General features: G+C 41.9%; 2 protein-coding genes across 3 annotated transcripts; one reads left to right on the plus strand and one right to left on the minus strand.

Moving 5' to 3' along the window:
- Nucleotides 1-734: 734 nt before the first annotated feature.
- On the plus strand, nucleotides 735-6,671 carry mcoln3b (mucolipin TRP cation channel 3b). 2 transcript variants are annotated; one of them, XM_053431024.1, is made up of 14 exons: nucleotides 735-872; nucleotides 1,979-2,196; nucleotides 2,289-2,456; nucleotides 2,682-2,835; nucleotides 2,938-3,013; nucleotides 3,108-3,204; nucleotides 3,536-3,635; nucleotides 3,797-3,909; nucleotides 4,218-4,355; nucleotides 4,489-4,590; nucleotides 5,034-5,156; nucleotides 5,295-5,501; nucleotides 6,038-6,168; nucleotides 6,369-6,671. In XM_053431024.1, exons 2-14 carry the CDS (start codon nucleotides 1,981-1,983, stop codon nucleotides 6,406-6,408), a joined length of 1,665 nt encoding a protein of 554 aa, XP_053286999.1. In that variant the 5' UTR covers nucleotides 735-872; nucleotides 1,979-1,980; the 3' UTR covers nucleotides 6,409-6,671. The 2 variants fall into 2 exon arrangements, with proteins under 2 accessions (XP_053286999.1, XP_053286998.1); XM_053431023.1 differs by having other exon boundaries at nucleotides 801-1,049.
- LOC128448402 (G-protein-signaling modulator 2) lies at nucleotides 6,670-20,994 on the minus strand. Its single transcript, XM_053431022.1, has 15 exons — nucleotides 20,767-20,994; nucleotides 15,618-15,839; nucleotides 14,956-15,091; nucleotides 14,434-14,573; nucleotides 13,342-13,465; nucleotides 13,076-13,191; nucleotides 12,381-12,536; nucleotides 11,042-11,150; nucleotides 10,649-10,814; nucleotides 10,465-10,562; nucleotides 9,965-10,150; nucleotides 9,030-9,192; nucleotides 8,350-8,535; nucleotides 8,143-8,258; nucleotides 6,670-7,637 (listed from the first exon to the last, which is right to left on the minus strand). The coding sequence occupies exons 1-15, from the start codon at nucleotides 20,823-20,825 to the stop codon at nucleotides 7,446-7,448; spliced, it is 2,169 nt and encodes a 722-aa protein (XP_053286997.1). The 5' UTR covers nucleotides 20,826-20,994; the 3' UTR covers nucleotides 6,670-7,445.
- Nucleotides 20,995-24,205: the final 3,211 nt, after the last annotated feature.

Consider the following 24,205-nt stretch of genomic DNA (forward strand, 5'->3'; position numbering starts at 1 on the left):
ATGGCACTTAGCTAAAGTGCTTTAGGATAACCAGCTTACTAATGACACTTAACTGAAGGACTCTAGGATAACTAGCTAACTAATGACACTTAGCCCAAGAGCTCTAGGATAACTAGCTTAATAATGCCACTTAGCTAAAGCCATGGGTTTGTTAGCTAACTAATGACACTAAGGTAAGAAATGTGGGATAACTAGCTAACTAATGACAATTAGCTAAAGAGCTCTAGGATAACTAGCTAACTAATGACACTTAGCCCAAGAGCTCTAGGATAACTAACTAACTAATGATATTTAGCTAAAGAGCTGTGGGACAACCAGAAAACTAATGACACTAATATAAAGAGCTCTAGGATAACTAGCTAACTAATGGCACTTAGATAAAGCCCTGGGTTTGCTAGCTAACAAATTACACTTAACTAAAGAGCTGTGGGATAACTAGCCTTTCATTAGCATTACAACTGGGATGAATCCAAGCTTGAACTGTTAGTAGTTGATGATAAATGCTGTTATATCAGAGAGAAACAGTTAAAAGAAGAATAAATAAGTTTTTACCGCTCGTTGAAACTTTAGCTTGAAGCCCCCTCCATACATTTGTTTGGTTGCCAGGGGATACAGGAGCGGGAGGGGCGGGAGGGGAGGGGGAAGCAGTAACTGACAGCCCCAGGAGCCAATCGGTCAGGATTAGAATACCGCCCTCCCTCTCAACTACGTAGGGTACGTTCACCTGCGCAATTCACGACGCAGTTTGAGGAGTTCACCCACGAACACCTCTGATCGTTACGTCAGAACCATCTGAGCTGGAATGTGAGTGCACGGACTTCCGGGACTCGACAGGTGATTCCAATCCGAAGGGGGGTCCAGTCGCTGTGCAGGTGAGCGGTCCTGATTAACCACCCCTTCACTTCCGGTTCTCTGTCCCGTCCGGACACTAAGAGACGGGACTTTTTCCACTGCTTCGGTAATAATGGCTGTTTCATGAGTGGCTGTCATGGTGGAAGACGTTCAGGCTCCAGGACGCGAGCTGCCCTGTGTTACTCAACACTGCTCAGGTACACGCGACCCCAGCGGCCTCAGGTCAGGTCCTCCCCGCGGGCACCGGCTCACTTTGCCATTCGTTACACTTCAAGTAACAGTAAATATACATGTATGACCCAAGTATAAATATAAGTTGACATTTATAGTTTTATTTGATGTAAACCTGCTCTTCTGAAGTTTGAAAACCACAGCTGAACTCTTGATAAACAGAAAACATGGATCAATAGACGTGTCAGACCTCCTCACTGTGTTCAACAACATATCAATATGCAATGAGCCTTTGTTTCATTATATTGATGAAAATTATATATGACCTATCATTTATTTGCATTTAATGCAATCGCGAATACCAAATCCTGCAATATTTCAAATATATAATACTGAACATTTAGATTGTTGTGGAAGGTAATACTGTAAATTTGTAAGTCTAAAAAATTAGTATGTTTTAACATTAAAATATTATTTAACATATTAATAAATCAACCAAAAGGATACATTTTTCAAGATGATGTCATGACAAATGTGAAAAAGTAGCGAAAAGCAATTTTAGTTTCTCTTACCAGACGTTTATATTGGAGTGGGTGACTGAATCTTCTTGTGTGAAGGGAACAATGACACACCAAAAACATAAAGTTCTTATTAATCTGCATATTCCTGAAATGGAACAACTGTAAACCTAATAAACGACAGATTTGTTGCAGGGAAATTACATTTTGTAGCACTGTACAAATGTCCCCATAAACACAGAACCATCCATGCTCCAGTGATGTTGTTGAAGTTGAGCGACTGATTTATTTGTTGGTACCAAGTTTATACTTTATTGTTAAGTCCAGACAATGCATTGAAATATGAATCTAAGTATTTTAGTATTCCCTACCCATTATCAGTGATGTTTTTTAATCAAAAGTTTGCATCTAAGACACACACATTCCATTTGTTTCAGATATGGAGGACTCCGGTGACTTGTATGATGCACATATAAGAAATGCCCGCCTTGCTTGGGAAGACCACGAGTGTCCGGAGGATCTGGACAACGTGGAGTGTCTCAGAAGGAAGATCAAATTCTTCTTCATGAACCCCTGTGAGAAGTATCATGCTCGTGGACGAAAACCCTGGAAGCTCGTACTCCAGATCATAAAAATTGCTGTTATTACCATCCAGGTAATAATCTCAGACATAAACCGAAACAGATGTTGTCTCTAATGTTTCACCTCCCGGATATGAGCAAATGTCTTTTTCCCCATTTCCCCCAGTTGGTGTCTTTTGGGCTCAGTAACCAGATGGTTGTCACATTCAAGGAGGAGAATCTGATGACTTTCAAGCACCTTTTCCTAAAGGATTACGTTGATGGAGGCATGGCTTCATATGCCGTCTACAGACAAGAGGATGTGTATGACCACATCGATTACATCCTTAAGCAGGTAAATAAATACTGGAATCTTCCTTGGAACTATTTATTTATGCTGTAGCTCTCCACCTTTTGTTTTGGTGTTACTGTAAATAATTACTGGAATTTTATAAGCGCACATCTTGTCATGGGATTGGACTTTGATCAGGTCACTCGATGCGGTCATGTAGTTCGTGTCATAAAACATTTCCCTGAAACAACCCTATGCCATAACTCTCTTTAAATTGGTCATTTCCAGTATGGACATCTGCATAACATCACAGCAGGAAATCACGATTATGACAAAGATGGCGGCGCCTACACTCCGCTGTCCCTGTGTCAGGAGTACTACAGAAACGTCTCCATCTACCCTGGGAATGACACGTTTGAAATCGATGCACATGTGCAAACTGGTATGCGTGTTGGAGTTACGTGTGGAAAACTGAAACGTTTTATTCTTTGTTGGAAATGTTATTGTTCTTTCACATTGTCATTTTTCTTTCTCTATCCAACAGATTGCCTGAAAATATATCCGATGCGTCAGCCATTACCAGGGGAAGCACTTCCAAATTTTGAATTGCACTTTAAAAGGTGTGTACACCATTCTTTATGCACAAACGTTTTCCTATCTTGGTTTTGATTTTAATAAGAACTTGTGTCAGTTCATGTAAACCATGTCTTCTAGGATGCTCTCTGTCAAGATCACGTTTGTTCTCAAGGCCATAAATTTACAGACTGTGAGACATCGAGAGCTGCCCGACTGCTACGACTTCACTGTGATCGTACGTTAGTTGTCTTCAGACTTTCTTCTTGTGATGTGGCAGATATGATAATTTTTTTGTTTCTGTGTTATTTACTCAGACACGTGTTCAGAGTTTAAATGACGATTTAAGAGAACGTGAACCTTGCATTTAATTAACTATGGTATTTTAGATGTAAATCAGAGCAGCCTAAAAGTTAAGGTGTTTTCACAAAGCATCTGCTATTTGCATGGTTAAATATTACCTGTAGGGCCTGGCAAGTAAATGTTTAACTATTTGGGTAATGGCAAAATGGAGATACTCTTTAGACCAAACTTCCATCCCCCCTGAAATGCATCTGTCTGTCTAATAGATCACTTTCAACAATGAAGCTCACAGCGGCAGGATAAAGATTGACCTGGAAAATGATGTTGACATCAACGAATGCAGAGAATGGAAAGTAACTGGAGCATGTGAGTGCACAGACTTGATTTTATAGCAAACTAAGGAATCATCGGAATTGTTGGGATTTGTAATGGCTAAAAACCTGGGACTTGAATCTGTGCTGGACCTTCAAAGTGTTTGTTTCTCTATACATTCATATGGGTTAATGTATGTGTGTCTGTTCCCTCAGCTCCTAGAAGCATAAACCTGACTGTGCTGTTTGACTGCCTCATCATTATAACGTGCGTCACCTCCTTCGCACTCTGCACACGCTCGGTGATCAACGGGATTCAGCTGCAGCTGGTGAGTCAGCTGAGTGTGTTTGTTGTCCCAACTAATAATCATACAGGTGTACAGGGACAAACAGCATCATAGGAATCCTCCCATGATGTTGTCGGATACAAATTTGCCTCTTGCTCTAAACTTAACCATTGAAACTAAAAGCCTAAGCTCATCCCTCATCCCGACCTGAACCTGATTTTAACCAATAACCCTAAAACCAATTGGAACCCTCAAAACGTCCTTTCAAATGATACATCCATGCACACAAAAACATTAGTGATAACTTCTTCATTGGTGTTTGGTATGACCTGTGTTTTATTTTTTAACAGGAGTACTCGTCGTACTGCAATCAAAAAGTCCCAATGTCAGACAGGTTGGAGTTTGTGAACGGTTGGTACATCCTGATCATCGTCAGCGACACACTGACCATCATTGGCTCCATTCTGAAGATAGAGATCCAGACCAAGGTAATGAGACAGATTCCTGGTTCAGTCAATTTCATGATTTCAAACTACAGCCTTTCATGAATTTACTAACCCTGTATACAGTATGCATGTTCATATGTTCCGTTAATCAGACTGATAATACATTTTTTTCCAGGCCCTCACGAGCTATGATGTTTGCAGCATCCTTCTCGGCACAGGCACCATGTTCGTCTGGATCGGGGTCATCCGCTACATGGGCTACTTCAGGAAGTACAATGTAAAACCAGATTAGTTTTATCTTTGCAATAATTCAACATCGCTTAACACACAAAGCCTGTATGATGCAAATTTTTGTTCTCACAGCTATTTTTGTTAAAACTTAGACTCTTAAGAGGTCGTGCTGCTAAACAGTTTTTCCCCATTGTGCAAAAATAGATGTGACTCTTTCATCAGATGTCATATTTTGAAGGTAAAGTTTCATCGGTGTAGATTTAAAAAACAGTGACAGGATGTGGGAACATGTACTTTTCTCTGCACTTAAAATCATGAAGTCTTTGGCATCATAAGTTTATATTTAAAATCCCTTGGGGAGATTCTTTAAGGCTCATTCTTGTTGATTGCCTTTAGCTTGACCGTGTGCTCAAAGAGTGTTTTCCTGACACTTGTCCTCAGTGCACAATCTTTCAGGTCTGTCACCATGTGTTCACTTTCTTTTTCCAGATCCTCATCCTGACGCTCAGGGCAGCTTTCCCAAACGTCATCCGGTTCATCTGCTGCGCTGGAATCATCTACCTCAGTTACTGTTTGTGCGGCTGGATCGTCCTTGGACCATATCACGAGAAGGTAAGTGTGTTTACGTCACACCAAGAAAAGTTTGCACTACTTCTCTGAAGCCAGACCTGAGAAGACTTAGTCCCCTTCTCTGCAATCACGAGGACAAATAATATAAATAAAGATCACATCCTTTTTTTTTTGTTTTAGTTCCGGACCTTGAACACAGTGTCGGAGTGTCTGTTCTCTCTGATCAACGGAGACGACATGTTTCCCACCTTTATGAACATGAGGCAGAAGAGCAGCCTGGTGTGGATTTACAGCCGAGTCTACCTCTACACCTTCGTCTCGCTCTTCATCTACATGATCCTCAGCCTGTTCATTACAATCATCACCGACACCTACGACACAATCAAGGTAACTGTTAATCACTCTCTCATATGGGTCATTTTTGTATCTCCGTTCTTGGTTAGGAATGATCTTTCAGAAATGTATTGTAATGCAGAGATTTAAATGCAGAATAAGTAGGAGAAGGACACGATTTCGGGGGCTGGACAGCCTCTGGTTTCTGATTGTAGTTTGATGAATCATGTCGGAGGCTTTGGTTGCCTCTGGATAAACAGTCTGTAGTGAGCAAAAGAGACAGAACTCCTTCAAAACTGGGCTCGTCTTTGTCCGGATATCCAGTGTCCACTGATTTACAATCTGAACTGGAGTGGCTCTCCCATCCGCACAGGCCCATGGTTCCCATTTCCAATCACGATCTTTTATTATTTCCTTGTAAATCAAAAAATTTCAAAATCCTGTACGATGAAATAAGAAATTCCTGAATCAACCACTTTGATTTCATTTCTACTTATCGTGTCCCATGTTCCATCCTTCCACCAAGCTTTGTGGGAATCTGTTATTTTTGCATTATACCTAAATTATCAATTTCGGTCCGTTTCATTTAGCAACAGCAGCAGAGTGGAATCCCGACATCTGAGCTGCAGAGGTTCTTGTCAGTGTGTAAAGATCTGCCGAACTCTGGCGTGTACAGACTCAACAAGACAAACAACTGCTTCTTGAACTGCTGCATCAACAGGTAAGATCAGACGTCCGCTCACTGTTAATCCTGAGGACATTAAGAAACTCTTACAATTATCACTGTCATTTCTTTGGTACCGATGAGTGATGTGATCAGTTTTAGTTTTGATACCTCAGCTTGGATCGTTGTTCACTCTATGAAGTCGATGGTTAAAACATCTTTAAAAGAATCTTAAATTGGCCACTTCCTTCTTTCAGGTGCAGGACGCATCAGGAGAGGCTGACGTCAGAGGCGTAGACGGATCTTTTAATGTGAAGATACTGAAATGTCTGAATAAATAACCTAACCTCTAATGTGCACTGAGGAAGTCTTAAATATTTCTGCTCCAGGTTTGCTGAGTTGAATATTATGATGATTATATGATGCAGTGATTTGGAGAAGACTTTGTAAATACACTTATTTATATCGATATGAAGATGAAAATTAGATTGAAATTGATTTCTGAAGTATGAAAATGTTGTACGCTGAACCCAATCAAGGTTAAATAAAGAACTAATGGAGATTCATGAGATTTTATTTCTCCATTATCAGGAGAACATATCAGTATAAAGGCTAAAATAGCATTTCTTTAACTCACACTAGTTAATCATCTGTAAAATCGTGTTACATAGAAGAAAAATCCCATTTCACTTCATGGCAATGATGCTCCACTCATAGAACCTTAAACAATGAAATTGTCCTTGTTAAAGTCTTTAAATGCAAGATCCAGAAGTGGCTCCTATAAATGGCTCCACTGGTCATGAGTGGAACAGTAAGGACGGACGTGAACCTTTATTTCCCTGAAGTTCTGCCACTTGACCCTTTGACGAGTTGTTGGAGAGGTCAGAGGTCAATTAAGACCAAGCGGTTCCACTTTGCTTCACTGCAGAGTCTCTGGGACGGATCCCTCCATCCATAGAATGTCTCTCGTCCAACGTGAAGCAGAAATTCCTTCAGTTTGGCTTCTATCCTTAAAGCAAATGAACGACCCACAGTTTGTACGAGCGACTTGATGCAAGCCTCCAGAGCAGACGGACATCACTGCTCCCCAAGTGTCTGATAAAAGGCCTGAAACGCTACATTTCCCTTGGTTTCACAGTCACAATGACCAGTTCTGTATTATTTGACACCTTAATTCCGCATTGCGTCACTTGTATTCTTGGCATCCTCATGTGAATGTTGTCAGGACCGCTCCAAAAGGCAGGAATCAAGGGTCATGTGGTTACAAAAAGACAAAAGAAAGCTTGGTTACTTCATGTGGGTCCTGAGATAACACCACAAGTCGCTGCGTGGGGTCAGTCTACTTTGGATTGGGTAACACCAGGTGGCGGCTGGACTCGCTGCTCCTCCATCCTGTTGGACTGGGAACGCAGGATGAGACTGAAAAAATCCTCGTCTGGAACCGTTGGACCCTTAGATGAAGAAGGTGGAGCAGAAGGTGGAGGAGAAGGTGGAGCAATGGACCTCTGGTCGTCAAGTCTGGACCCCTGAAACATCACAAGAGGCAAGAGAGTATGGGTCAATGTAGGCCTGATGCAGTGTAGAAAGGTGAACTCCATGTTATCAGATGGGACATGGAGGAAACTTAGATTGAAGTATTTTAGTCAGTACACATTGGATCAGAACAATCACAGTAAAGCGCATAGTTCAGGGAGAATAAAGTGTCTGATAATAAATCAAGACCAAATTAAATATTTAACCAGGGTTTCTGCAGGGACATGTTATTTAAAGACTTTTTGAGAGTCCCAGAATTACTTCCCCTTCCCCAAGATTTAGGAAAAAAGGGGAAGATTAGAATAAACAGTGGAAATGCCACATCTACAGAGACAGTCGGTGTCCATCGTCTTTCCCGCAACCAAAAGATCAATTCAGAACAGTTTCAATTACTTCCACGTTGATGGTATTTTATAACATTGTCCTAATATCTACACCGACTGCCTAAAAATGACACATTTCCACTTTTTTCTGCATTAATAGATTTATTTTTCTCACCTGGCACTTAACTAGCATGTCGAAGAAGACGTCGTCCCCCTCAGGCTGATCAGCACTGGTCTCGAGTCGACTGTACAGGGAGGGTGTCTGAGGGGTATCTGTGCTGGAGGAGGGGGCTGGGAGGGGAGGAGGGGGAAAAAAAGAGCATTAATCTCTACGTACGCATCTTGACATTTAATCTGGATGTAACTTCCATCACTCCATCACCTTGGGTGGGGTCCTGTTCTGCGCTGGAGGTGGAGGGTGTACGCGGCGGGCTGCAGGTGCTGAGACGTAAGCCAGGAAAATGGCTCGGGCTGACTCGCTGGTCGTCCAGTCGACGGGCCTGGGAGCTGGCCAGCAGCTCCAGGAAATGACCGGGATCCTGCAATGGTGGGTCGCGAGCTGAAATAGCTGGAAATCAAGAGAATTATTATTTTATTGCTCGTGAAGGGAACGGCGAGTTGTGCTTTTAATTCTTTACTCTGCATTTTATTTTGGAGGTGAATTCGGTGCTAGAGGGATCAATTTTTTCAAGTTTGCAGTTTAATGAAACTTGAGGAAACCTTCAGCCGAAATTCCAAAGTTTGAGCATCAAGCACTTCCCTCAAAATGGAAAATTGGCTGTAAAATGTCGTCCATCGAGCACAAACCCCGAAAAGCTTGTTTTCATGTTGGACAAAAAGTGTCAAAAGGAAACTCAAAGCTCCGAGGAGTGAGTGATTCTCAACATTTAATATCTAAGGACACGCTTGTGGACAAGCTGCATTCACACCATGAGGGGAAACTGAGACGAGACCTTCAAGTGGTAGAGTTTCTTTCACGTCTTTCCACGGGATCATTTTGGATTCACCAGACAATGTGAATGATGGTGTGAACACAGACGAAAGCAGGAGGGGCTGACTCACATTTCCTTTCAGCTACAGGTGGGGTGGAGGAGGGGGAGGAATGGGCGGGGAGATGGCTCTGGCCATCCAGGAGGGAGCACCTTTGGTCGTCCATTCGGCTGCCCTGGAAACGAGACAGGAGGTCGAAGAAGCCGTCCTCTCCGATGGTGTCCCGCGATCCGGCCTGTAGTGTGGATCACATAGAGTAAAACAAAGTGAGGACACGTGACACAATCCTCACAAACGTCAAGTGTTTTGTCTATTTTTATTTTACTACTGAGAAATCCAATTACATCCACGTGTGCTTGAACATTTGATGCAGTTAGTATTGGTTTGACTTTGAAAAACGCTACGTCCACCTATACTGGACATTGATGGTTTGTAGACACATTTGTTGTCTTTTAGTTTGAATGGAGAAAACGAATGAACCGGTTACTTTGTCAGAGCCGTTGTCACATCACCGATCTCTAGTTCAGTGAACGTCCTCGTCATTCAAACATTTTATCATCAGAGGAGAAGATGATAAGAAAACCACTTCCTCTTCTTCTATAGTTTGATTCTGTCTCAACTTCCCATAATTGGTCAAAATTTCGAAACTATTAAAGTGTTGATACAAAACACATGGTTCGGTTTGATGTGGACCAATGATAATAAAATAACTTTTCACGCGACTGCAAATATTCTTTAAAAAAGAAATAACACAGTTCAGCTGTCTGCCCTGCAATTTGGAAAGTCCTGAAAAATTAATTTTGAGCCTGCCTCATCTTTGCTTTGAGCAACTTATGAGTCAGAAATAATGATCACACATTTCCATTCATTGTTATTTTTTCCCACAGTCGTAACGCTGTGGTCTCGCTTTTTAAACTTTTACTGGAGTGTGAATCATCGTTAATCCTCTTGTGGTTTTTTTCCAGGACTGTTTACAATGGGCAGGGTGAGGCGTGTTACAGAAATACCTTGATGGACGCTGGCGTCTCCTGCTCTGCAGCCGTTTGCTCGCTGCAGTTTTCCTGTTGGTCTTTAGGAGGCGACTTGCTGCTCTTGTGCTTCCTGCTTCTCAGCCGGTGGAAGAGGAAGAGTTTGGTGGAAGCTTTGATGGTGTTGTTTTTTGAAGAGCCGGGGAACTTATCCTCGTCTGAGCCCTGAACAGTCGAGAAGGTGCACACACACAGAGAGAGAGAATTAAATGTCACAGGTCTTTTGTTTTCCCATGTTAACGTTAAAAGGTTGAACAGGTTCTGAGGGAAATTAATTCTCCCCTGTACATTTGTTTGTTTGTCAGCAGGATGACACAAATCCACAATATGCAGAACCAGGAATTTCCTTCTTTCTCTAACAAGTTCTGGATTTGTGTGTGCAGGGTAAATAAGTGAAGCATTTAATTAAGTCAAGAGCTTTCTGAAATCACTGTGACCAAACATTAGACACCTGACAATGTGGTTACACACTAACGTACTGGTTTTGCTGGGGAGTCAGGAGGTGGACTTTTCTCAGGACTTGGACTCAGCTTCAGGTTCTCTGCACTTCCTCTCCTCCTCAACGGAGAATTCATCCCTGAGACAAAGACGGAGATGTTTTGTTTTGACACGTTCCTAAAAAAGGACTTGTCTGTTGTTGTGTTCTGAGGAGCGGTGACTCACCTGGGTGGTTGGAGTAACCCTGGTAGCTCACTGGCAGAGGGGAGTTGTTAGTGTTTGTGTTGCGGAAGATGTTGGGATGGATGTTGGAGTTGGACTTCAGGCCGACAACCAGCCGCAGGTCCGACAGGTTCATCCTGGCTGTGACCTCGCCGCTTTTGTCTCCCGTCTTTTTATCAAAACAAAGAAAAATCATAATATTGGAATGTGCATGTCTTTTTTGCACTGGTTTTGTAACTTTTCTGTCCATAATAAATATGAATGCATGTATACATATAAGCAGCCTAATTCATAGTCTCAAGCGTTGCTGCTGCATTCAACCAGTAGATGGAGCTGTGGACTGACAGTAGCTTCCCATTGGACTCGGAGGGAGGAGGTGAAACAGTAAACATTCACCTCTTTGGCAATTTCCAGATGTTTCTCAGCAAAGTACATGGCTTGCTCATGATTCCCCAGGGCGGTGTGGGCATTTCCTAGACTCCAGTACGCTCTTCCTTCACCGACTCTGCAGTGGTGCACACAGAGGGAAACTGGCTGAGCAGACTCAACAGGGATTACGGAACAACGAGGAGGAAGTTCCTCAAACTATTACGTATCACAATTACACATTTCACAACGATCAAAACGCCACATCATTATTTGTAATGAGTAAACTCGTGTTTTCAAAGAACTCTTTTCTTCCCATTATAAGAAGGTATAAAGAGAAAAGGGAGGAGCAGAGGGAGAGTTCTACTTCCCCAAAGAGTCTGGCTTATTTACTTTTACTCATATAAACATAGTGTTAAAAAACAGTTCAGTTGTAAATGGCATATTGTCATTCATGGTGTTTTGCAATTGATTCAAAACTTTCCTCAATTACCTCACTGGTAATATCTGAACAAGTTCTCACAGCAAGAAAATAATCAAATGTTCATGATTGTGTTTTTCAGGAGTTCATTTCTCTAAATGTTATCGTTTTCTATATAAATATATATTTGTTCCAAAAACATCTTAAAAATTGGAGGAGAGCCATCTTTCCAAAACAGAATAATTTATTTCTCTGCAAAATATGTTATAGCAATATATTAGTCTGCATTTTAGACATGAATGGGCTTGAATGAAATTTGGTCCATAAATAATTCTGCATTTTACATGACAATAAAAAAGCTGTGAAAGTTTATAGTAAAAATAATCCTGCTTCATTTTCAAAAGACTAACAAAATAAAGACTGTAACACCAGATATTTGCAGATTGCTTTGTTAGCAGAGCTGTAGAAAAGGAGAAGTCTTTATAAAATGACCTCATCTGTGTTGTTGTGTTGACTTTCATCTTTCTATCTTGTACTTGGTTCAGTGCTCACATCATAACACACTACATCTGCTTGCTGTTAGCAGCGTTTTAATGTTGAAGTTAATCGAAGTGGATCAGATGTTTAATTTTATCTGCAAAGGTCAAATCATGTTTCGTGTACTGATCAAATATTTTGCATGAAGAGTTCTATCTGTACATAGAAAGTTGTTTTAATGACTAATATGCACAGATTTTCCTTAATGTTCAAGTTTTTCCACAAACATTAAATGCTGTCAGTGTTTCCTTGTGACTTTCCCTTCTTTTCAGTGTCTTGTGTGTGTTAAGTATCCACCCACATTTCAGCAAATGCTTCCTTCAGGGACCGCCCACATTCAAACTGCCCACGCCCATTATTCCTCAAAGGCTAACAACTTGGCAGCAAAGCAACTTCTTTTCCAGCAGATACCTGTCGCTGAGGTCCTGAGCGATGACCAGATGCTTGAGGTGGTAATCAATGGCTCTCTCATAGTCCTGCAGCAGCGTGTAGGTGTTGCCCAGGCTGTAGCAGGCCTGGGCCTCCACGGCGCGGTCCTTCAGAAGCCGGGCCAGCTGCAGCGTCCTCCTGGGGGCAAGAACAGAGGAGGAGGAAGGTCAAAGAATGTGGAGGGTGGGTGCACAGGAATGATAGTTATCTGCTCTGAGTCGCTTTCCAGGGGCCGCAGTGAAGGGATTAGAAACTGCTGGGCTTAATGAGTGAGTGGTTGTGAGCAACTGAACATCTGGTTTTGAAAGACTGCGTTGTATTCAAAACTTTATTTGTGTCATTTGTGTAACCAAAGAAGTATTTTAAAGTTCATTATAAGAAGCATTTTAGAGCAGTATAGTTACAAAATGGTTTGCGACACATTACAATGTATTAACGAGCATGTATATTTCAGTATTTGCCCTTTGACAAAATGTGTATATGCTGCTTAGAAATCTTAAATTTGTAACTTAAAGTAAACAGTTTAGAACAGTTCTAGATCATTTGGATTTAATCTGATCTCTCCAACTGATCTATGTTTGTAAATTCATGAAAGAGAGTAAACAAAGCTTTTTACTGTCCAAAGAAGACAGAGAGCATCATCTCCTAATAACCAGGCTGAGATACGGGCGACTCACTTGTAATGACCGGCCGCCACTTCAAACTGACTGAGGAAGATGTGGGCATTGCCGAGGTTACAGTGAGCCCTCCTCTCGGCCGACTTATCCCCAAACTCTTTAGCGACGAGCAGCCGCTGCATAACATGAGAAAAACAGAATGTGCATGTTATTTAGATCAGGTGTTAACGGTTAATCAAGACAGGACACGAGAAAGAAACACGACAAATATGGCGTTTGAGTGAAGCTAGATTATCTTTGTCTGTCAGGAGATGTCGGCCACCCACCTGTTCATGTGCCGCCACTGCATTTCCAAAGTCTCCCAGCAGATAGTAAGTATTTCCAAGGTTCCCATAGGTTCGACCCTGAGCCGCTTGATCGCCCAAACCCTTCACCAGGCACAGGTTCGCTCTTTATGGGGGGGAGGGGGGGGGGGGGGGGGCGGGAATACATGTTTTAGGTGTCAACATTATCAGGATGATTTTCCAGGCCAGAATAAAGAATGTTGAAAAGTTGTGCATTTATATTTAAATATAACTCATCTAAAATTCAAGTTCTATGTATTTGGTTGTATTTGTGTTTTCTCTATTTATAAATAATGACAATTGGACCACACGTGTTGACAACACGAGCAACTCCAGCCATTGAGACTTTAATACGTGGTTACAAGTTCCAGGAAAACAAGTAGGCGGACAGGACGGGTTTAGTATTTCTTAAACTGCTGATCTCCTGAGATCTAATCTCACACACACAACCGTTTCTTCATTTTCCATAGAATGGTGTGGTGAAATAAAGTGAGATAGGAAAGCCAGATTCAGATGACACATCTCAGAGTACAGTTTCAACCCTAAGGCAGATGGATGATAAATAAAGAAGACCACATTGTGCTCCACTCGTAGACAGTGGAAATGCCTGAATCGTCCTTCAAATATGGTTTCTTCTGTTTTAGAAAGAAAACCGGGATGTCACTGACCAAAACTGTGAATTTGAGGCAGTTCACAAACCAATGGGTGACGTCATGGTGGATTTCCACTTAGTGCAAACCCTGTGGGCCAAGAACAGCACTGAGACTGTGGACACAGCTTCACCGAGAGCAGTGAGTCTGATCGTTCTTAAATCCAACAGAATCACGTAGATGGTAGAGTGCCCAACGGGGAGGAGACCCCAGGGTAGACCCAGAACTTCCTGGAGGGATTATCTATCCCAGCCGGGCCAAGAACGCCTCTGGATCCCCCCAGTAGGTTCTGGAAAGACGTCTGGAGTGACTACTTCTGGGACCCGAGCCCAGATAAGCATAAGACAATGGATGGATGGATAATACCCCAAATAAAAGCAAACCACCACTCAACATGTAGAAGTCAACGTTGGTGTGAACTCACTCGTAGTACTGTGCAGCTTTCCTCAGGGCGATCCGGGCCTCCTCTGGGAACTCTCCTGGCTCGGCTCCAGTCCAGCAGATGCTCTTTCCCTTGGCGTGGTAAACGTTCCCGAAATTATACAGCGCCCGAGCCTGCCCAACCTACAGCACGCACACCGGGTTTTCACAGATGGAAGCCACACTGACCGCGGTTGTAATTACATACTTAAAATACACCAGGCAGACACCAGACCTGCTTGTTTGCATCGGGGGTGCTGGAAAACTATTCTAGATGTCGGTATGCCGAGGCTCGGCCGTCATCGTGCACATATCTACAGTTTTCTGTGGCCGTGCGGAACTTTACGTGGTTTAACAAATTCATATTTATTTATATTTAGCTAAGTCATTGAGCCACAGACTTAAAATTGTATTAACAGAAAAGTGAAAAATCATTCATTCTCAGTTTTCTAGGATTAAAAAAGGACTGAAGAAATGTAATTCAATATGATATCAGTACAATAAAACTCATTATAGTAAAACCCACCTTATCATATATGGCTTTTGTAATTTCCAAATGTCTTTGGCAACAAACCACCGCTTCCTCATAACGGCCTAAAAGCTTTAATGTGTTCCCAAGGTTACCGCTGGCTTTGGCCTCGCCCAGTTCGTCTCCAATCGTTCTGGGATTGAAACGGGAAAAAAAATAAAAACATTAGGAAATAATTAGACTGGAATATTGGAAGATTACTGGAGTGTGTTAGTGCGAAGACACAAGAGGCAAGAAAGTAATTTACATCTGCAGGCAGAAATACTGTGGAGTCGAGTTGAGCAATTTAATCATGGAGGCGGGGGGGGGGGGGGGGGGGGGGGGAATCGTGATTAAAAAAAGTTTCAACATCTATTCAGAATATTGTTTGAGAGGAATCTTTAATTACTTCTGTTCGAAGCCGATTAAAACTTTTGTGCATGAACACAAACCCTCGTTAAAAAGTCAATCTAATGTCTTGCAGAGGCCGGTGAGACCACTGTGACCTTTGACCTCCCACATCGAATCAGTTCATCTTTGAATCAAACTGAACAATTGAACCAAACTTGAAGAAATTCCCTCAAGGCGTACTGCAGATATTCTGTTTAAAACAATGGACAGAGGCATAAACAAGGAGGATTTGGTTTTGGAACACATTATGATCCAAACTGGGAAACTACCTGGTGAGTGTGAGGTCGTGCCGATGGTACTCCAGGGCTTTGTTGTAGTCCTGCAGGTGAAAGTAGGCATTTCCCAGCTGGCTGTAGATGGCGCTGAGGATCTGAAGGTCCTCGGTTCCCACCTGGATGGCCGACTCGAAGAAAGACACGCCGGCCCGATAGTCCCCGGTCTTACAGAGCCGCTCGCCCTCCAGAGCCAGGTCCAGACACGAAGACTCCATCCTGCAGGGAAGAGGAATCTGTGTCAGAGGTCGAGGGACGGTGAACTCTAATCTACAACTCTGTCGACAGGGACACAGTGATTATTTTTCATTAACAACTAAAAGTGCAGATTATTTTATCATCTGCTCAATAAAATATTTTTTGTTATGTCTTTAAATGTGTAAATTTGTCTGATTAAAAGTCCAAAACTCAAACAAATTATGTTTAAGATCATAAATCACAAAGACAAAACAGAAACTTAGGGAAATCTTCTTTTCCGTTGATTAACTAACAGAATGATTAACCAATAATTACAAATCTGGCAAAGCTACAGATGATCGGGAGGGGGGAAGATTTAAAGCACTGAAAACCATCTGTAATTACAGATTCTTGTCTAATCCATCTAAATTTAATTTTGGAGACCTAGATGAAAGAGTTCCCTACAAGTTCTGAGATATATTAAGAGCAACATTACTAAAACTCCAGTTATTTAGGTTGAGGTGATGTCTTACAACTGCTTATTTGGTCGAAACTGGAGTTAAAAATAGATTTCAGATAAAAGTAGAAAAATGCTCACATTGGAAAAAACTGTAATCAGCAAATGTCTTGTACAAAAAAGTCTTAAATCACTATCAATGTATTGTGTAATTATATTAACAACAATCTACTTGTCTTGGTGATGTTTCAGCCTAAAAGTACAAAATGTAGACTTGTGGTTTGCATGTTTAAAGCTCAGAAAACACAACTGTGACACACACACACACACAAACACACACACAGTCCAGACAAGAACTATAAAAATCCCAAATAAGACGGCGCATTTCCTGTGTGTCGTGAGCTCCACATATACCCTTCAATGGAATTGTGTGCTTTACTTAAACCATGAACGCTAAGTAAACTCAGATGTGTCTGTGGTGGGAACCTCCCACCACAGGAAATAGGACCATCCCTCTTCACCAGCGTCAAACCAGCAGCAATGAAAACAAATTAGAAACTTGAGTGAAACATTACATCAGGAGACAGTGAAACAAATCCAGTCATGCATGAACGCACAGGATTACTCATCTACAGGATCTGTGAAGAGGAAGTGATTCCTAAGAGTGATGGGAAATCTAAAAAGGTAAATGTTCAAACTAAATCTGAAAACTTAAAAGGTACTTTACTTTGGTTGAGTGATCTTACATTTAGAATAACAACACTATTTCTCTGTATTCGGGTGACATGAAGAACCCCCCCAAAGTGAAGCCAAAGGGTCTCCATGGGTTTTATCAGTAGAGGTTATAAAATCCTACCTCCTCCATGTTAGTGGACAAACTTTTTGTTTCCTCAAAGACGGTTCCTGTCATTTAAGGAAGTGCTTATCACACAGAGACTGACTCGTGATTGGTCGAGTGTGTGAATCAGCGGGACCTTGCTATTTTGGCTTCATTTCTGGGAAGCGAGAGGAAGCAGTGACCATTTTATCCATATAGGAAGAAGCTGTGTAAATTCACAGAATTCAATCTCTATTTCTATTCCTCTATTTTTTAACACTTTTGGTTTTGAAGAAATTGTTATAGTTGCCAGCATTTATTTTCATTTGAATAATCACAGATTAATGAGCCGTGCTCCCCAGACGGTCACCACTTCCTCTGTTTCCTGAATTCCCTCTAAAAAACCCAAACCAGAGCTTTGGGTAATTGCTGGTTAAAGGTTGTGTTCAGGTCTGCCCCTCCCAGAGAGTGACACAAACAACACAGCATTTACAGGAATCTGTTCTTCAGCCCATGTGCTGGCATTCATCTTCCTTTCAAAATGCAGAAGCTTCCTTATCTCCATTCACACAGTTTGGTGGCAAAGATTAAAAAAGGTATTTATCTCAGCTGCTCCTCTTGTAAAAGAAATGTGGTTGAAACAAACTCTGTGTAATTCAACAGGAAGCAGCGTGTGTAACTCGGCTAAGAGCCCTATCAGGCGAAGTTAAAGAAAGTGATGATGACTTCCTGGACTCGCCCCCTTCGTCCAGATCCAGCTGAATAAAGCCTCCTTAATTAACGTCTGCACCAAATGACACACACACAGACACACACACACACACACAGACACACACAGACTACAATGCCTGAGTATAATTCACCGATGAATTATTCACGGGGAAATGGGCAAAAATGTAAAAAACTAAATAAAAACAACAATCATACAATGTTTAACCCAAAGTTTCGTTAAAATCCGTTTGGTACTTTTTGCGTAATCCAGCTGACAATCAAGCAAACAAGCTGCTTTAAAATACAAGGATGAGACCAGGTTAAAAATCACAGGGACAGATGGGACTTAGGCCTTTTTAAGGATTGACACAAACAGCTCTTGATTGAGATGCTTCCTGACGTCGAGGTAGAAGATTCCTTCCACTCGGCCTCTCGGGCCTCACGTACCTGCCGCCTCTCCCCATCCTGATGCACTCGAGACACTTTGACACCAGGGACATCGCAGGCCTCTCGACGTGGAGCAAACGCAGAGCTTTCCGCTCAACGTCCTTAAACTTCTCCGCCTTCGTGTGGACACACATAACGCACGCGGCCTCTGGTGTCCACCGTCTCAGGAGAATCAAGGAAACGCGGCTGCCATGGATCTGCCGGGCCTTTCTTCCCCGGCGCTCTGCTAACTCCCGGCAACAGCAAAACAAAAAGGACTTAATCCGCTCAGCGTTCGCGTCGACCTCAGCGGTCGGGTGCCGGGAGTGAGAGAGACGTCTTGTTTGGACGAGCACAGATTGACCCCCCCGGTCGTTAGCGAGCAGAACTGGACGAATTGTGGTGGCCGAGGTTAGAGAGGTAAGTGTCTTTGGCCGAGTGTTGTTATCTCTCTGCCTCTCAGCCACCGGGAACAGATTTGTGAGCCACCTGATGGTGTGTGTCACTTCCAATTAGGCCAGGCCTCAATGGTAATTACAGTCACTTTAAGTGGCTCCAGTGAACTCTAAGGCTATTTGCTCAACACTCCATGAAATAATCACTTGGCGGCAGGCGACCTCGAGGGAAACTTGTTTTAAATGAAAATAATTCTCACCTTTCAAAAGAAATAAAAAATTATACCTGCCTCATTAAATATGTTCTAATATGATGAGTTAATAATTCGTGGATTCAATAAAATCTCGATACTTCCTGAGGGTAAATATGATGATGTATTAAAATAAGAATCAAACTCACACCAAACCACCAATCCTCCCCTTCTCCACAGCTTATAGTAAATCAACGGCGGCCGATCCAGAGAAATCCACTTGTGTGAATTAACTAAGTCTGGTCAAAGTGCCCTCTGGGGGGGGGGGGGGGACAATGCGTTGGCTCACCACTGGTACATATGACGTTAAAGCCGCCACCTCCATTCACCAAAAGCCAGATCAGCTGTTATATATAAACAGGACAAATGTTGGGAGTGGCCCAAATCAAACATGCAAGTCTAAGTTCACCCTTCATGACCCCGGGGGGATTTTAATGCAAATGAAGAGGAGATAATCGGGATTTCTACAAACAGCTTCCTGAGCCAGTCAAAGTTCTCGTCTTTGGTTTGGCACCGAAATGTTCTTCTCACATGCTCCTGCCAAGTTCTCTTGAGGCTTTCAGTGCAAGTGCTTAGGACCGGACCAGCAGGTACCTGGTTATCTGATTGTGTCAGTAACCTGCAGGCTAGCTCATCACCTCAGTGTACGTAGAGCATGTAATTCCATCAGAGGGAAGTATGTCGGTGGTAAACATCGACCTGACGGGGCTTGTTCGCAATATCTCAAATTACTACAGAGGTCTGCAACTTGTCAACTCTGCCCACTCAACCTCACGGGCTGTCTATGAATATAAATAACTGCTGGAGTCGTGCCAACAGTTGGAGAAAACTTTAAAATGTGAAGGTAAAGTGCAAACAAGGCGATCGGAAGAGGAAACAATCACTTAGTGGCTGAGGTTGAGTGTCAGGTTTATTTTATTCTCACAGTTGTTTCAGTCATGTCATGAAATATTTACACAGCGGTGAGAAGGGACCTCCTGCCGTGACCTCATTCACGTGTGTCGGCCAATGAGGTGTCACGTTACTGACGCAGACAAACAACACATCTCTACGGACGCACACTTCAAATACACCAAAGACAGCAGAGCAGAACGGATTCTTTGTTTTTTTTAAATGTTCCAAAGCCCCATTTGGCAGATTCAGATGTTTGGCTGAGGACCAGCAAACATTCAGAACTGAGGCTGGAGCCAACAACTCTAGGACATTTACTACACCCAATACATGTTGTTGCCAATTTCCTTTCCTTCTTTCCTTGATTGTGTGATAATTACTACACTGAGGAAATATTTCAAACATCAAATATTATGACGTCGGACTGGGCGATAAAACAATGAAAACCATTGTGATACGCAACAAAAAATGTAGGTTCAATATACTGCATGTAGATATATTGCTTATGTATTGTGTGGGCAACCAACTTGGAGCAAAAATCAGTCTTTGTACTAGGAAAGAAAGAATGATGTGACATTTATATCGACTGGCCGCATCGCCCCCCCCCCGCCCCCCTGCCTTACTTTCACTAGCTTTTACTACAATATTTGAAGCCACACAATCTGAAAACTATAGATACTTGTGATACTTAATACAGATGTTCCAGTTAAAGTTAAAACAGTTAAACAGTGTTCTTGTACCTTCAGTTTCAAGGGCTGGCCCTAGTGTTCTCAATAACAAAATAATTAACAATAACAGCAATCATCTCTTAAATACAGGGTAAGTAGCAGCTACATCTGTTAAAACATGTCAAACAGGTTATTTTTCTAAAAGCACAGGTTTTGGATGTGCTCAGTATCTTTCAACACACAAACTCTGAAGGTATCGAAATCAGAATCTTTTAAATTAGCATTTTTAAAGTTATTTCCTGATGACATTACATTACCCTTAACGTCACACACACTGTGAACACACAGCCTACCTCTGGCGGACATGAAGCACCTGCTCCCTGTCGTGTGCATAGTGCAGAGACCAGGACATGACCGTCAGCCCAGCAGGTCCGACATGATGGATCCCTGTCCACTGCCACGCTGCAGGGACAACCAGCTTTTCAAAGGAAAGGAGAAAGGTGCACAGAACGTCCTCTGGAGAGACCAAACACTGCCACGCATGAACCCCACCGAACAATGTGAGGATTCAGCCCTCCACACTTTCTCTGACCCCCCCCCGTCTTATCTTGAAACTGGAGCTGGGAACAGGAGAGAACACTCAGCGGCTCTTCCGTCATGTGTCCAGTGAGTTTTAGAGCAAAAACAAACCCCGTCGAGTGGTTTTGAGAGAATGCAGGAGTGAATCGTCACTTTTCTACAGGTCAGTAATGTCCGACTGCAAATCAAGCTGCTGGAAATCTTTTCAGCAATCGGACAAAAAAATTACAATTAAATCGATTAGGTGAAAAGAAATGTCTCCATATATCCCATTAAAAAAGATCTCATTGTGAATTTAACTGTTTTAAATATTTGAGGTAATGTATCTCGAGACTTTCCAGTTAACAAATATTTAACAGGCAGCGATTCAGATAATCTCTGCAACATTTTAGAAAATGCATAAAATTCTCTTGTTTCATTTGATAAAATGTGAATATTTGCTGATTTCCCTCAGTCTCCTCATCCTGATAGTTAACTCTGATCATTTGGGGTTTTTAATAAACCTAAATACCATCACTAAATTGCTCAAACTTCAAGATATCATCTCCCTAAATGCTCCTGTTCAAAATAAAAAAATCCATTTATTATTCCCTGGAAATCAGTGTAAATGCAATGTAAAGGAAAATAATGAAAAAAAACTAAATAAATCATGGATCTGTCGCTGATCCTGCCACAAACATATGATGTTCACCTGAGTTGTAAAGTGCCGACTCCATCCAGGGAAGCCCCAGGTGACCTTTGACCTTAAAACCATGCAGGGAATGTTTCCAGCTCACTCCCACAACAGGGTCAGAAAACTTCAAAAGTTCAAAAGGTCCCACTTTCTGATGTTTGATTCTATCTCTTCTTCTGATTCCTGTTGTCCACTCGTCTTTCTTTCCATTGTCTAGAACGCCTCCAGCCCACAGGTCTATTATCCTCCTGCCATCTCTCACCGACTAAGTGCTTTGTGGCTGAAAACCTTCAGCTGACTAGACTTTTTTTTTTTTTTGTTGACTGCATCGTCCTCTGTGAAGGGTGCAGCTGTTTCTGATGCAGGAACCACAACGTCTGGGAACAATCACCCCCCCCCGCCGCCATGCTCATAACGACTTTCATCCCGAGACTTATCTGACCTGTCAGCATGTTTTACAGTGTGTTTCTCCCCCAGTGGTGATTGAGACGTGTGTGTGAGGTAGAAAATAATCATAAGTCACCGATAATATATGCTTTTTAACAAATCTTCTTATAATCAAATGTTCTCTCTGTTCCTGGTGTCGACCTCTGAGAGGCTGCGAGGGAGTCGGTTTGGATTGTGCAAAGAAATCAGGAGTAATTATGCATCATTTGTGATTTCAGTCATTCTAACCCACAGGTGTGTTATTGTGTAACTTTTCACATAGGTCTAATATTTTAATTGGATCTTTGTTTTCCCCAAAACACAAACACCTGACACAGCGTCGTCCTGCTCTTAGCCAACTTACATTTCACCTTACATCATCACTCTTCTTAACTTACTGCGAGTTCTCTTCTATGTAAACTACAGTACACAATATATTAATGTACCACAAACCCTCTGGAGGTTATTTGAGTTTCTCCTTCACATACTGTCATAATAATAAAAAAGGCCTAATGTGGCCTCTTCAACCATAAGCACTTCAATATGAATACGCCCCGAACAGTCCCTCTTCAATTAAGTGGCCCGGTCTGAAGTGACAGTCATATTTCCTTTTGAAGAGAGATTATGAGAAACCATCATTAGAGACTCAACCCGAACCCTGCAGGGGAGTGAAACGAGCCCGACAAGCACATTTCAAAATGGAAAACTGAGCTTCAGGGATGAAAACTGAGCACGAACTGTTCTCAAGAAGTGAACACGCTACGACAAATATGAGACAGAAGAGCTATTTATATTGAGAGCATATTTAAAAACTAACTACCAGGTTTAACCAAGTGGTTTAGTGTTCGAAAGGACATTTCTAATCTGAGGCTGTCTGGTCCCAGGTCGGCTCAGTGTCCACAGACTCGGAGCTAAACGTGGAGAAGCACCACACATCTGGAACAAACTCCAGAAAACACCAGGCCGGCTCCGACTCGCAGTTATTTCAAAATCAGGCCTTCATTCAAATAAACTTGTATTTACTCTTGTGTTGCACAACTCTTGTTTTCATTCTTACTGTTTGTTTTTCCTATAACACTTTGAGATACACATTGAAGTACTTTACTGGCGCACTGTACTGTGTACTACGAGTACAAGGATCCTGTTGTTTGGATTCTTTTAGTGGAAAATCGAGACATGGAGAAGCAGCATGCAGCACACATCTGGAACTAACTCCCTGAAAACAAGAGAACTGCTCCAACTCTTTGGTTTTTTAATTTAGCTTTTATGTGTTAGTCCCTGCTACAACCTGCTGCAACTCTCAGCTGCTTTCAGTTGACTACTACTGTGACTCACTGCATTATAATAAGATTAACTGGTTTTAAATGCTTTATTCTATTGAATCTTAACGTTTTAAACCCCATTGAAATGTTTTTCTTTACCCTTCTTTGTGTGCATAAGCTCTTGATGCTCTTAATTGCATGTGTGCATGTTTGTGTACATTAAGTATTAAGATCCTGTTTGGATTGTTGAATGGTGAATAAGAACATGGAAAACATGGAGGCACGACACACCTGGAACAAACCCAGAAAACATGACATTGAGCAATTGATCGAGATGAACATAGAAATATGAACTCTTATCTTGCACCTCTCTTGTTTTAACTTTATTCTATTTATCTTTAGAGACTGAAACTATTCAAATGTGTCTATTAGTTTGGTGTTTACTCTCTTAATTCCCCTTGAGAGCATTTTGAATGACCTTGCTGTGGCACAAGTATTTAAATTTTCTAAGGACAGAGAACAATCATGAACCACACTTCTGAAACCGACTCAAGTGTTGATATCGTGTCTATTTTCTTAAAACCATATCAAAGCCTGAGACCTGAACTAACAACTTTTTAACTTTGAAAGACCTTTAAATCTCCTAGCTGCTGCACATTTTTTATAATAAAAATCATAATATAAAGTGTCTTTTAAACTTCTGGTGTTTAGATATTCTTTTCTGTCACAACTCTTGTTTTTAAGTGTTTTAAACCCTTATTCAAATTGTTCCTTCTACCCCTGTGTGTATGTTTTTGTCCTGTGAACGTAAAGATCCAGTTTCGTTGAGCTGAAACAAGGAAGCTGCAGAGT

Source organism: Pleuronectes platessa, chromosome 9 (genome assembly GCF_947347685.1).
Source record: "Pleuronectes platessa chromosome 9, fPlePla1.1, whole genome shotgun sequence".
Lineage (NCBI taxonomy): Eukaryota > Metazoa > Chordata > Actinopteri > Pleuronectiformes > Pleuronectidae > Pleuronectes > Pleuronectes platessa.

What these genes read in the sequence shown, in the direction of transcription:
- mcoln3b (XM_053431023.1), top strand. Translation starts at nt 989, where the DNA reads ATGGTGGAAGACGTTCAGGCTCCAGGACGCGAGCTGCCCTGTGTTACT. An exon ending in TTGGACCATATCACGAGAAG is followed by an intron (nt 5,157 to 5,294) that starts GTAAGTGTGTTT and finishes TTTTTGTTTTAG; the next exon opens with TTCCGGACCTTGAACACAGT. An exon ending in ACACCTACGACACAATCAAG is followed by an intron (nt 5,502 to 6,037) that starts GTAACTGTTAAT and finishes CGTTTCATTTAG; the next exon opens with CAACAGCAGCAGAGTGGAAT.
- LOC128448402 (XM_053431022.1), bottom strand. Translation starts at nt 20,825, where the DNA reads ATGTCCTGGTCTCTGCACTATGCACACGACAGGGAGCAGGTGCTTCAT. An exon ending in CAAAAGCCATATATGATAAG is followed by an intron (nt 14,574 to 14,955) that starts GTGGGTTTTACT and finishes TGCGTGCTGTAG; the next exon opens with GTTGGGCAGGCTCGGGCGCT. An exon ending in CAGTGGCGGCACATGAACAG is followed by an intron (nt 13,192 to 13,341) that starts GTGGGTGGCCGA and finishes CATGTTATGCAG; the next exon opens with CGGCTGCTCGTCGCTAAAGA.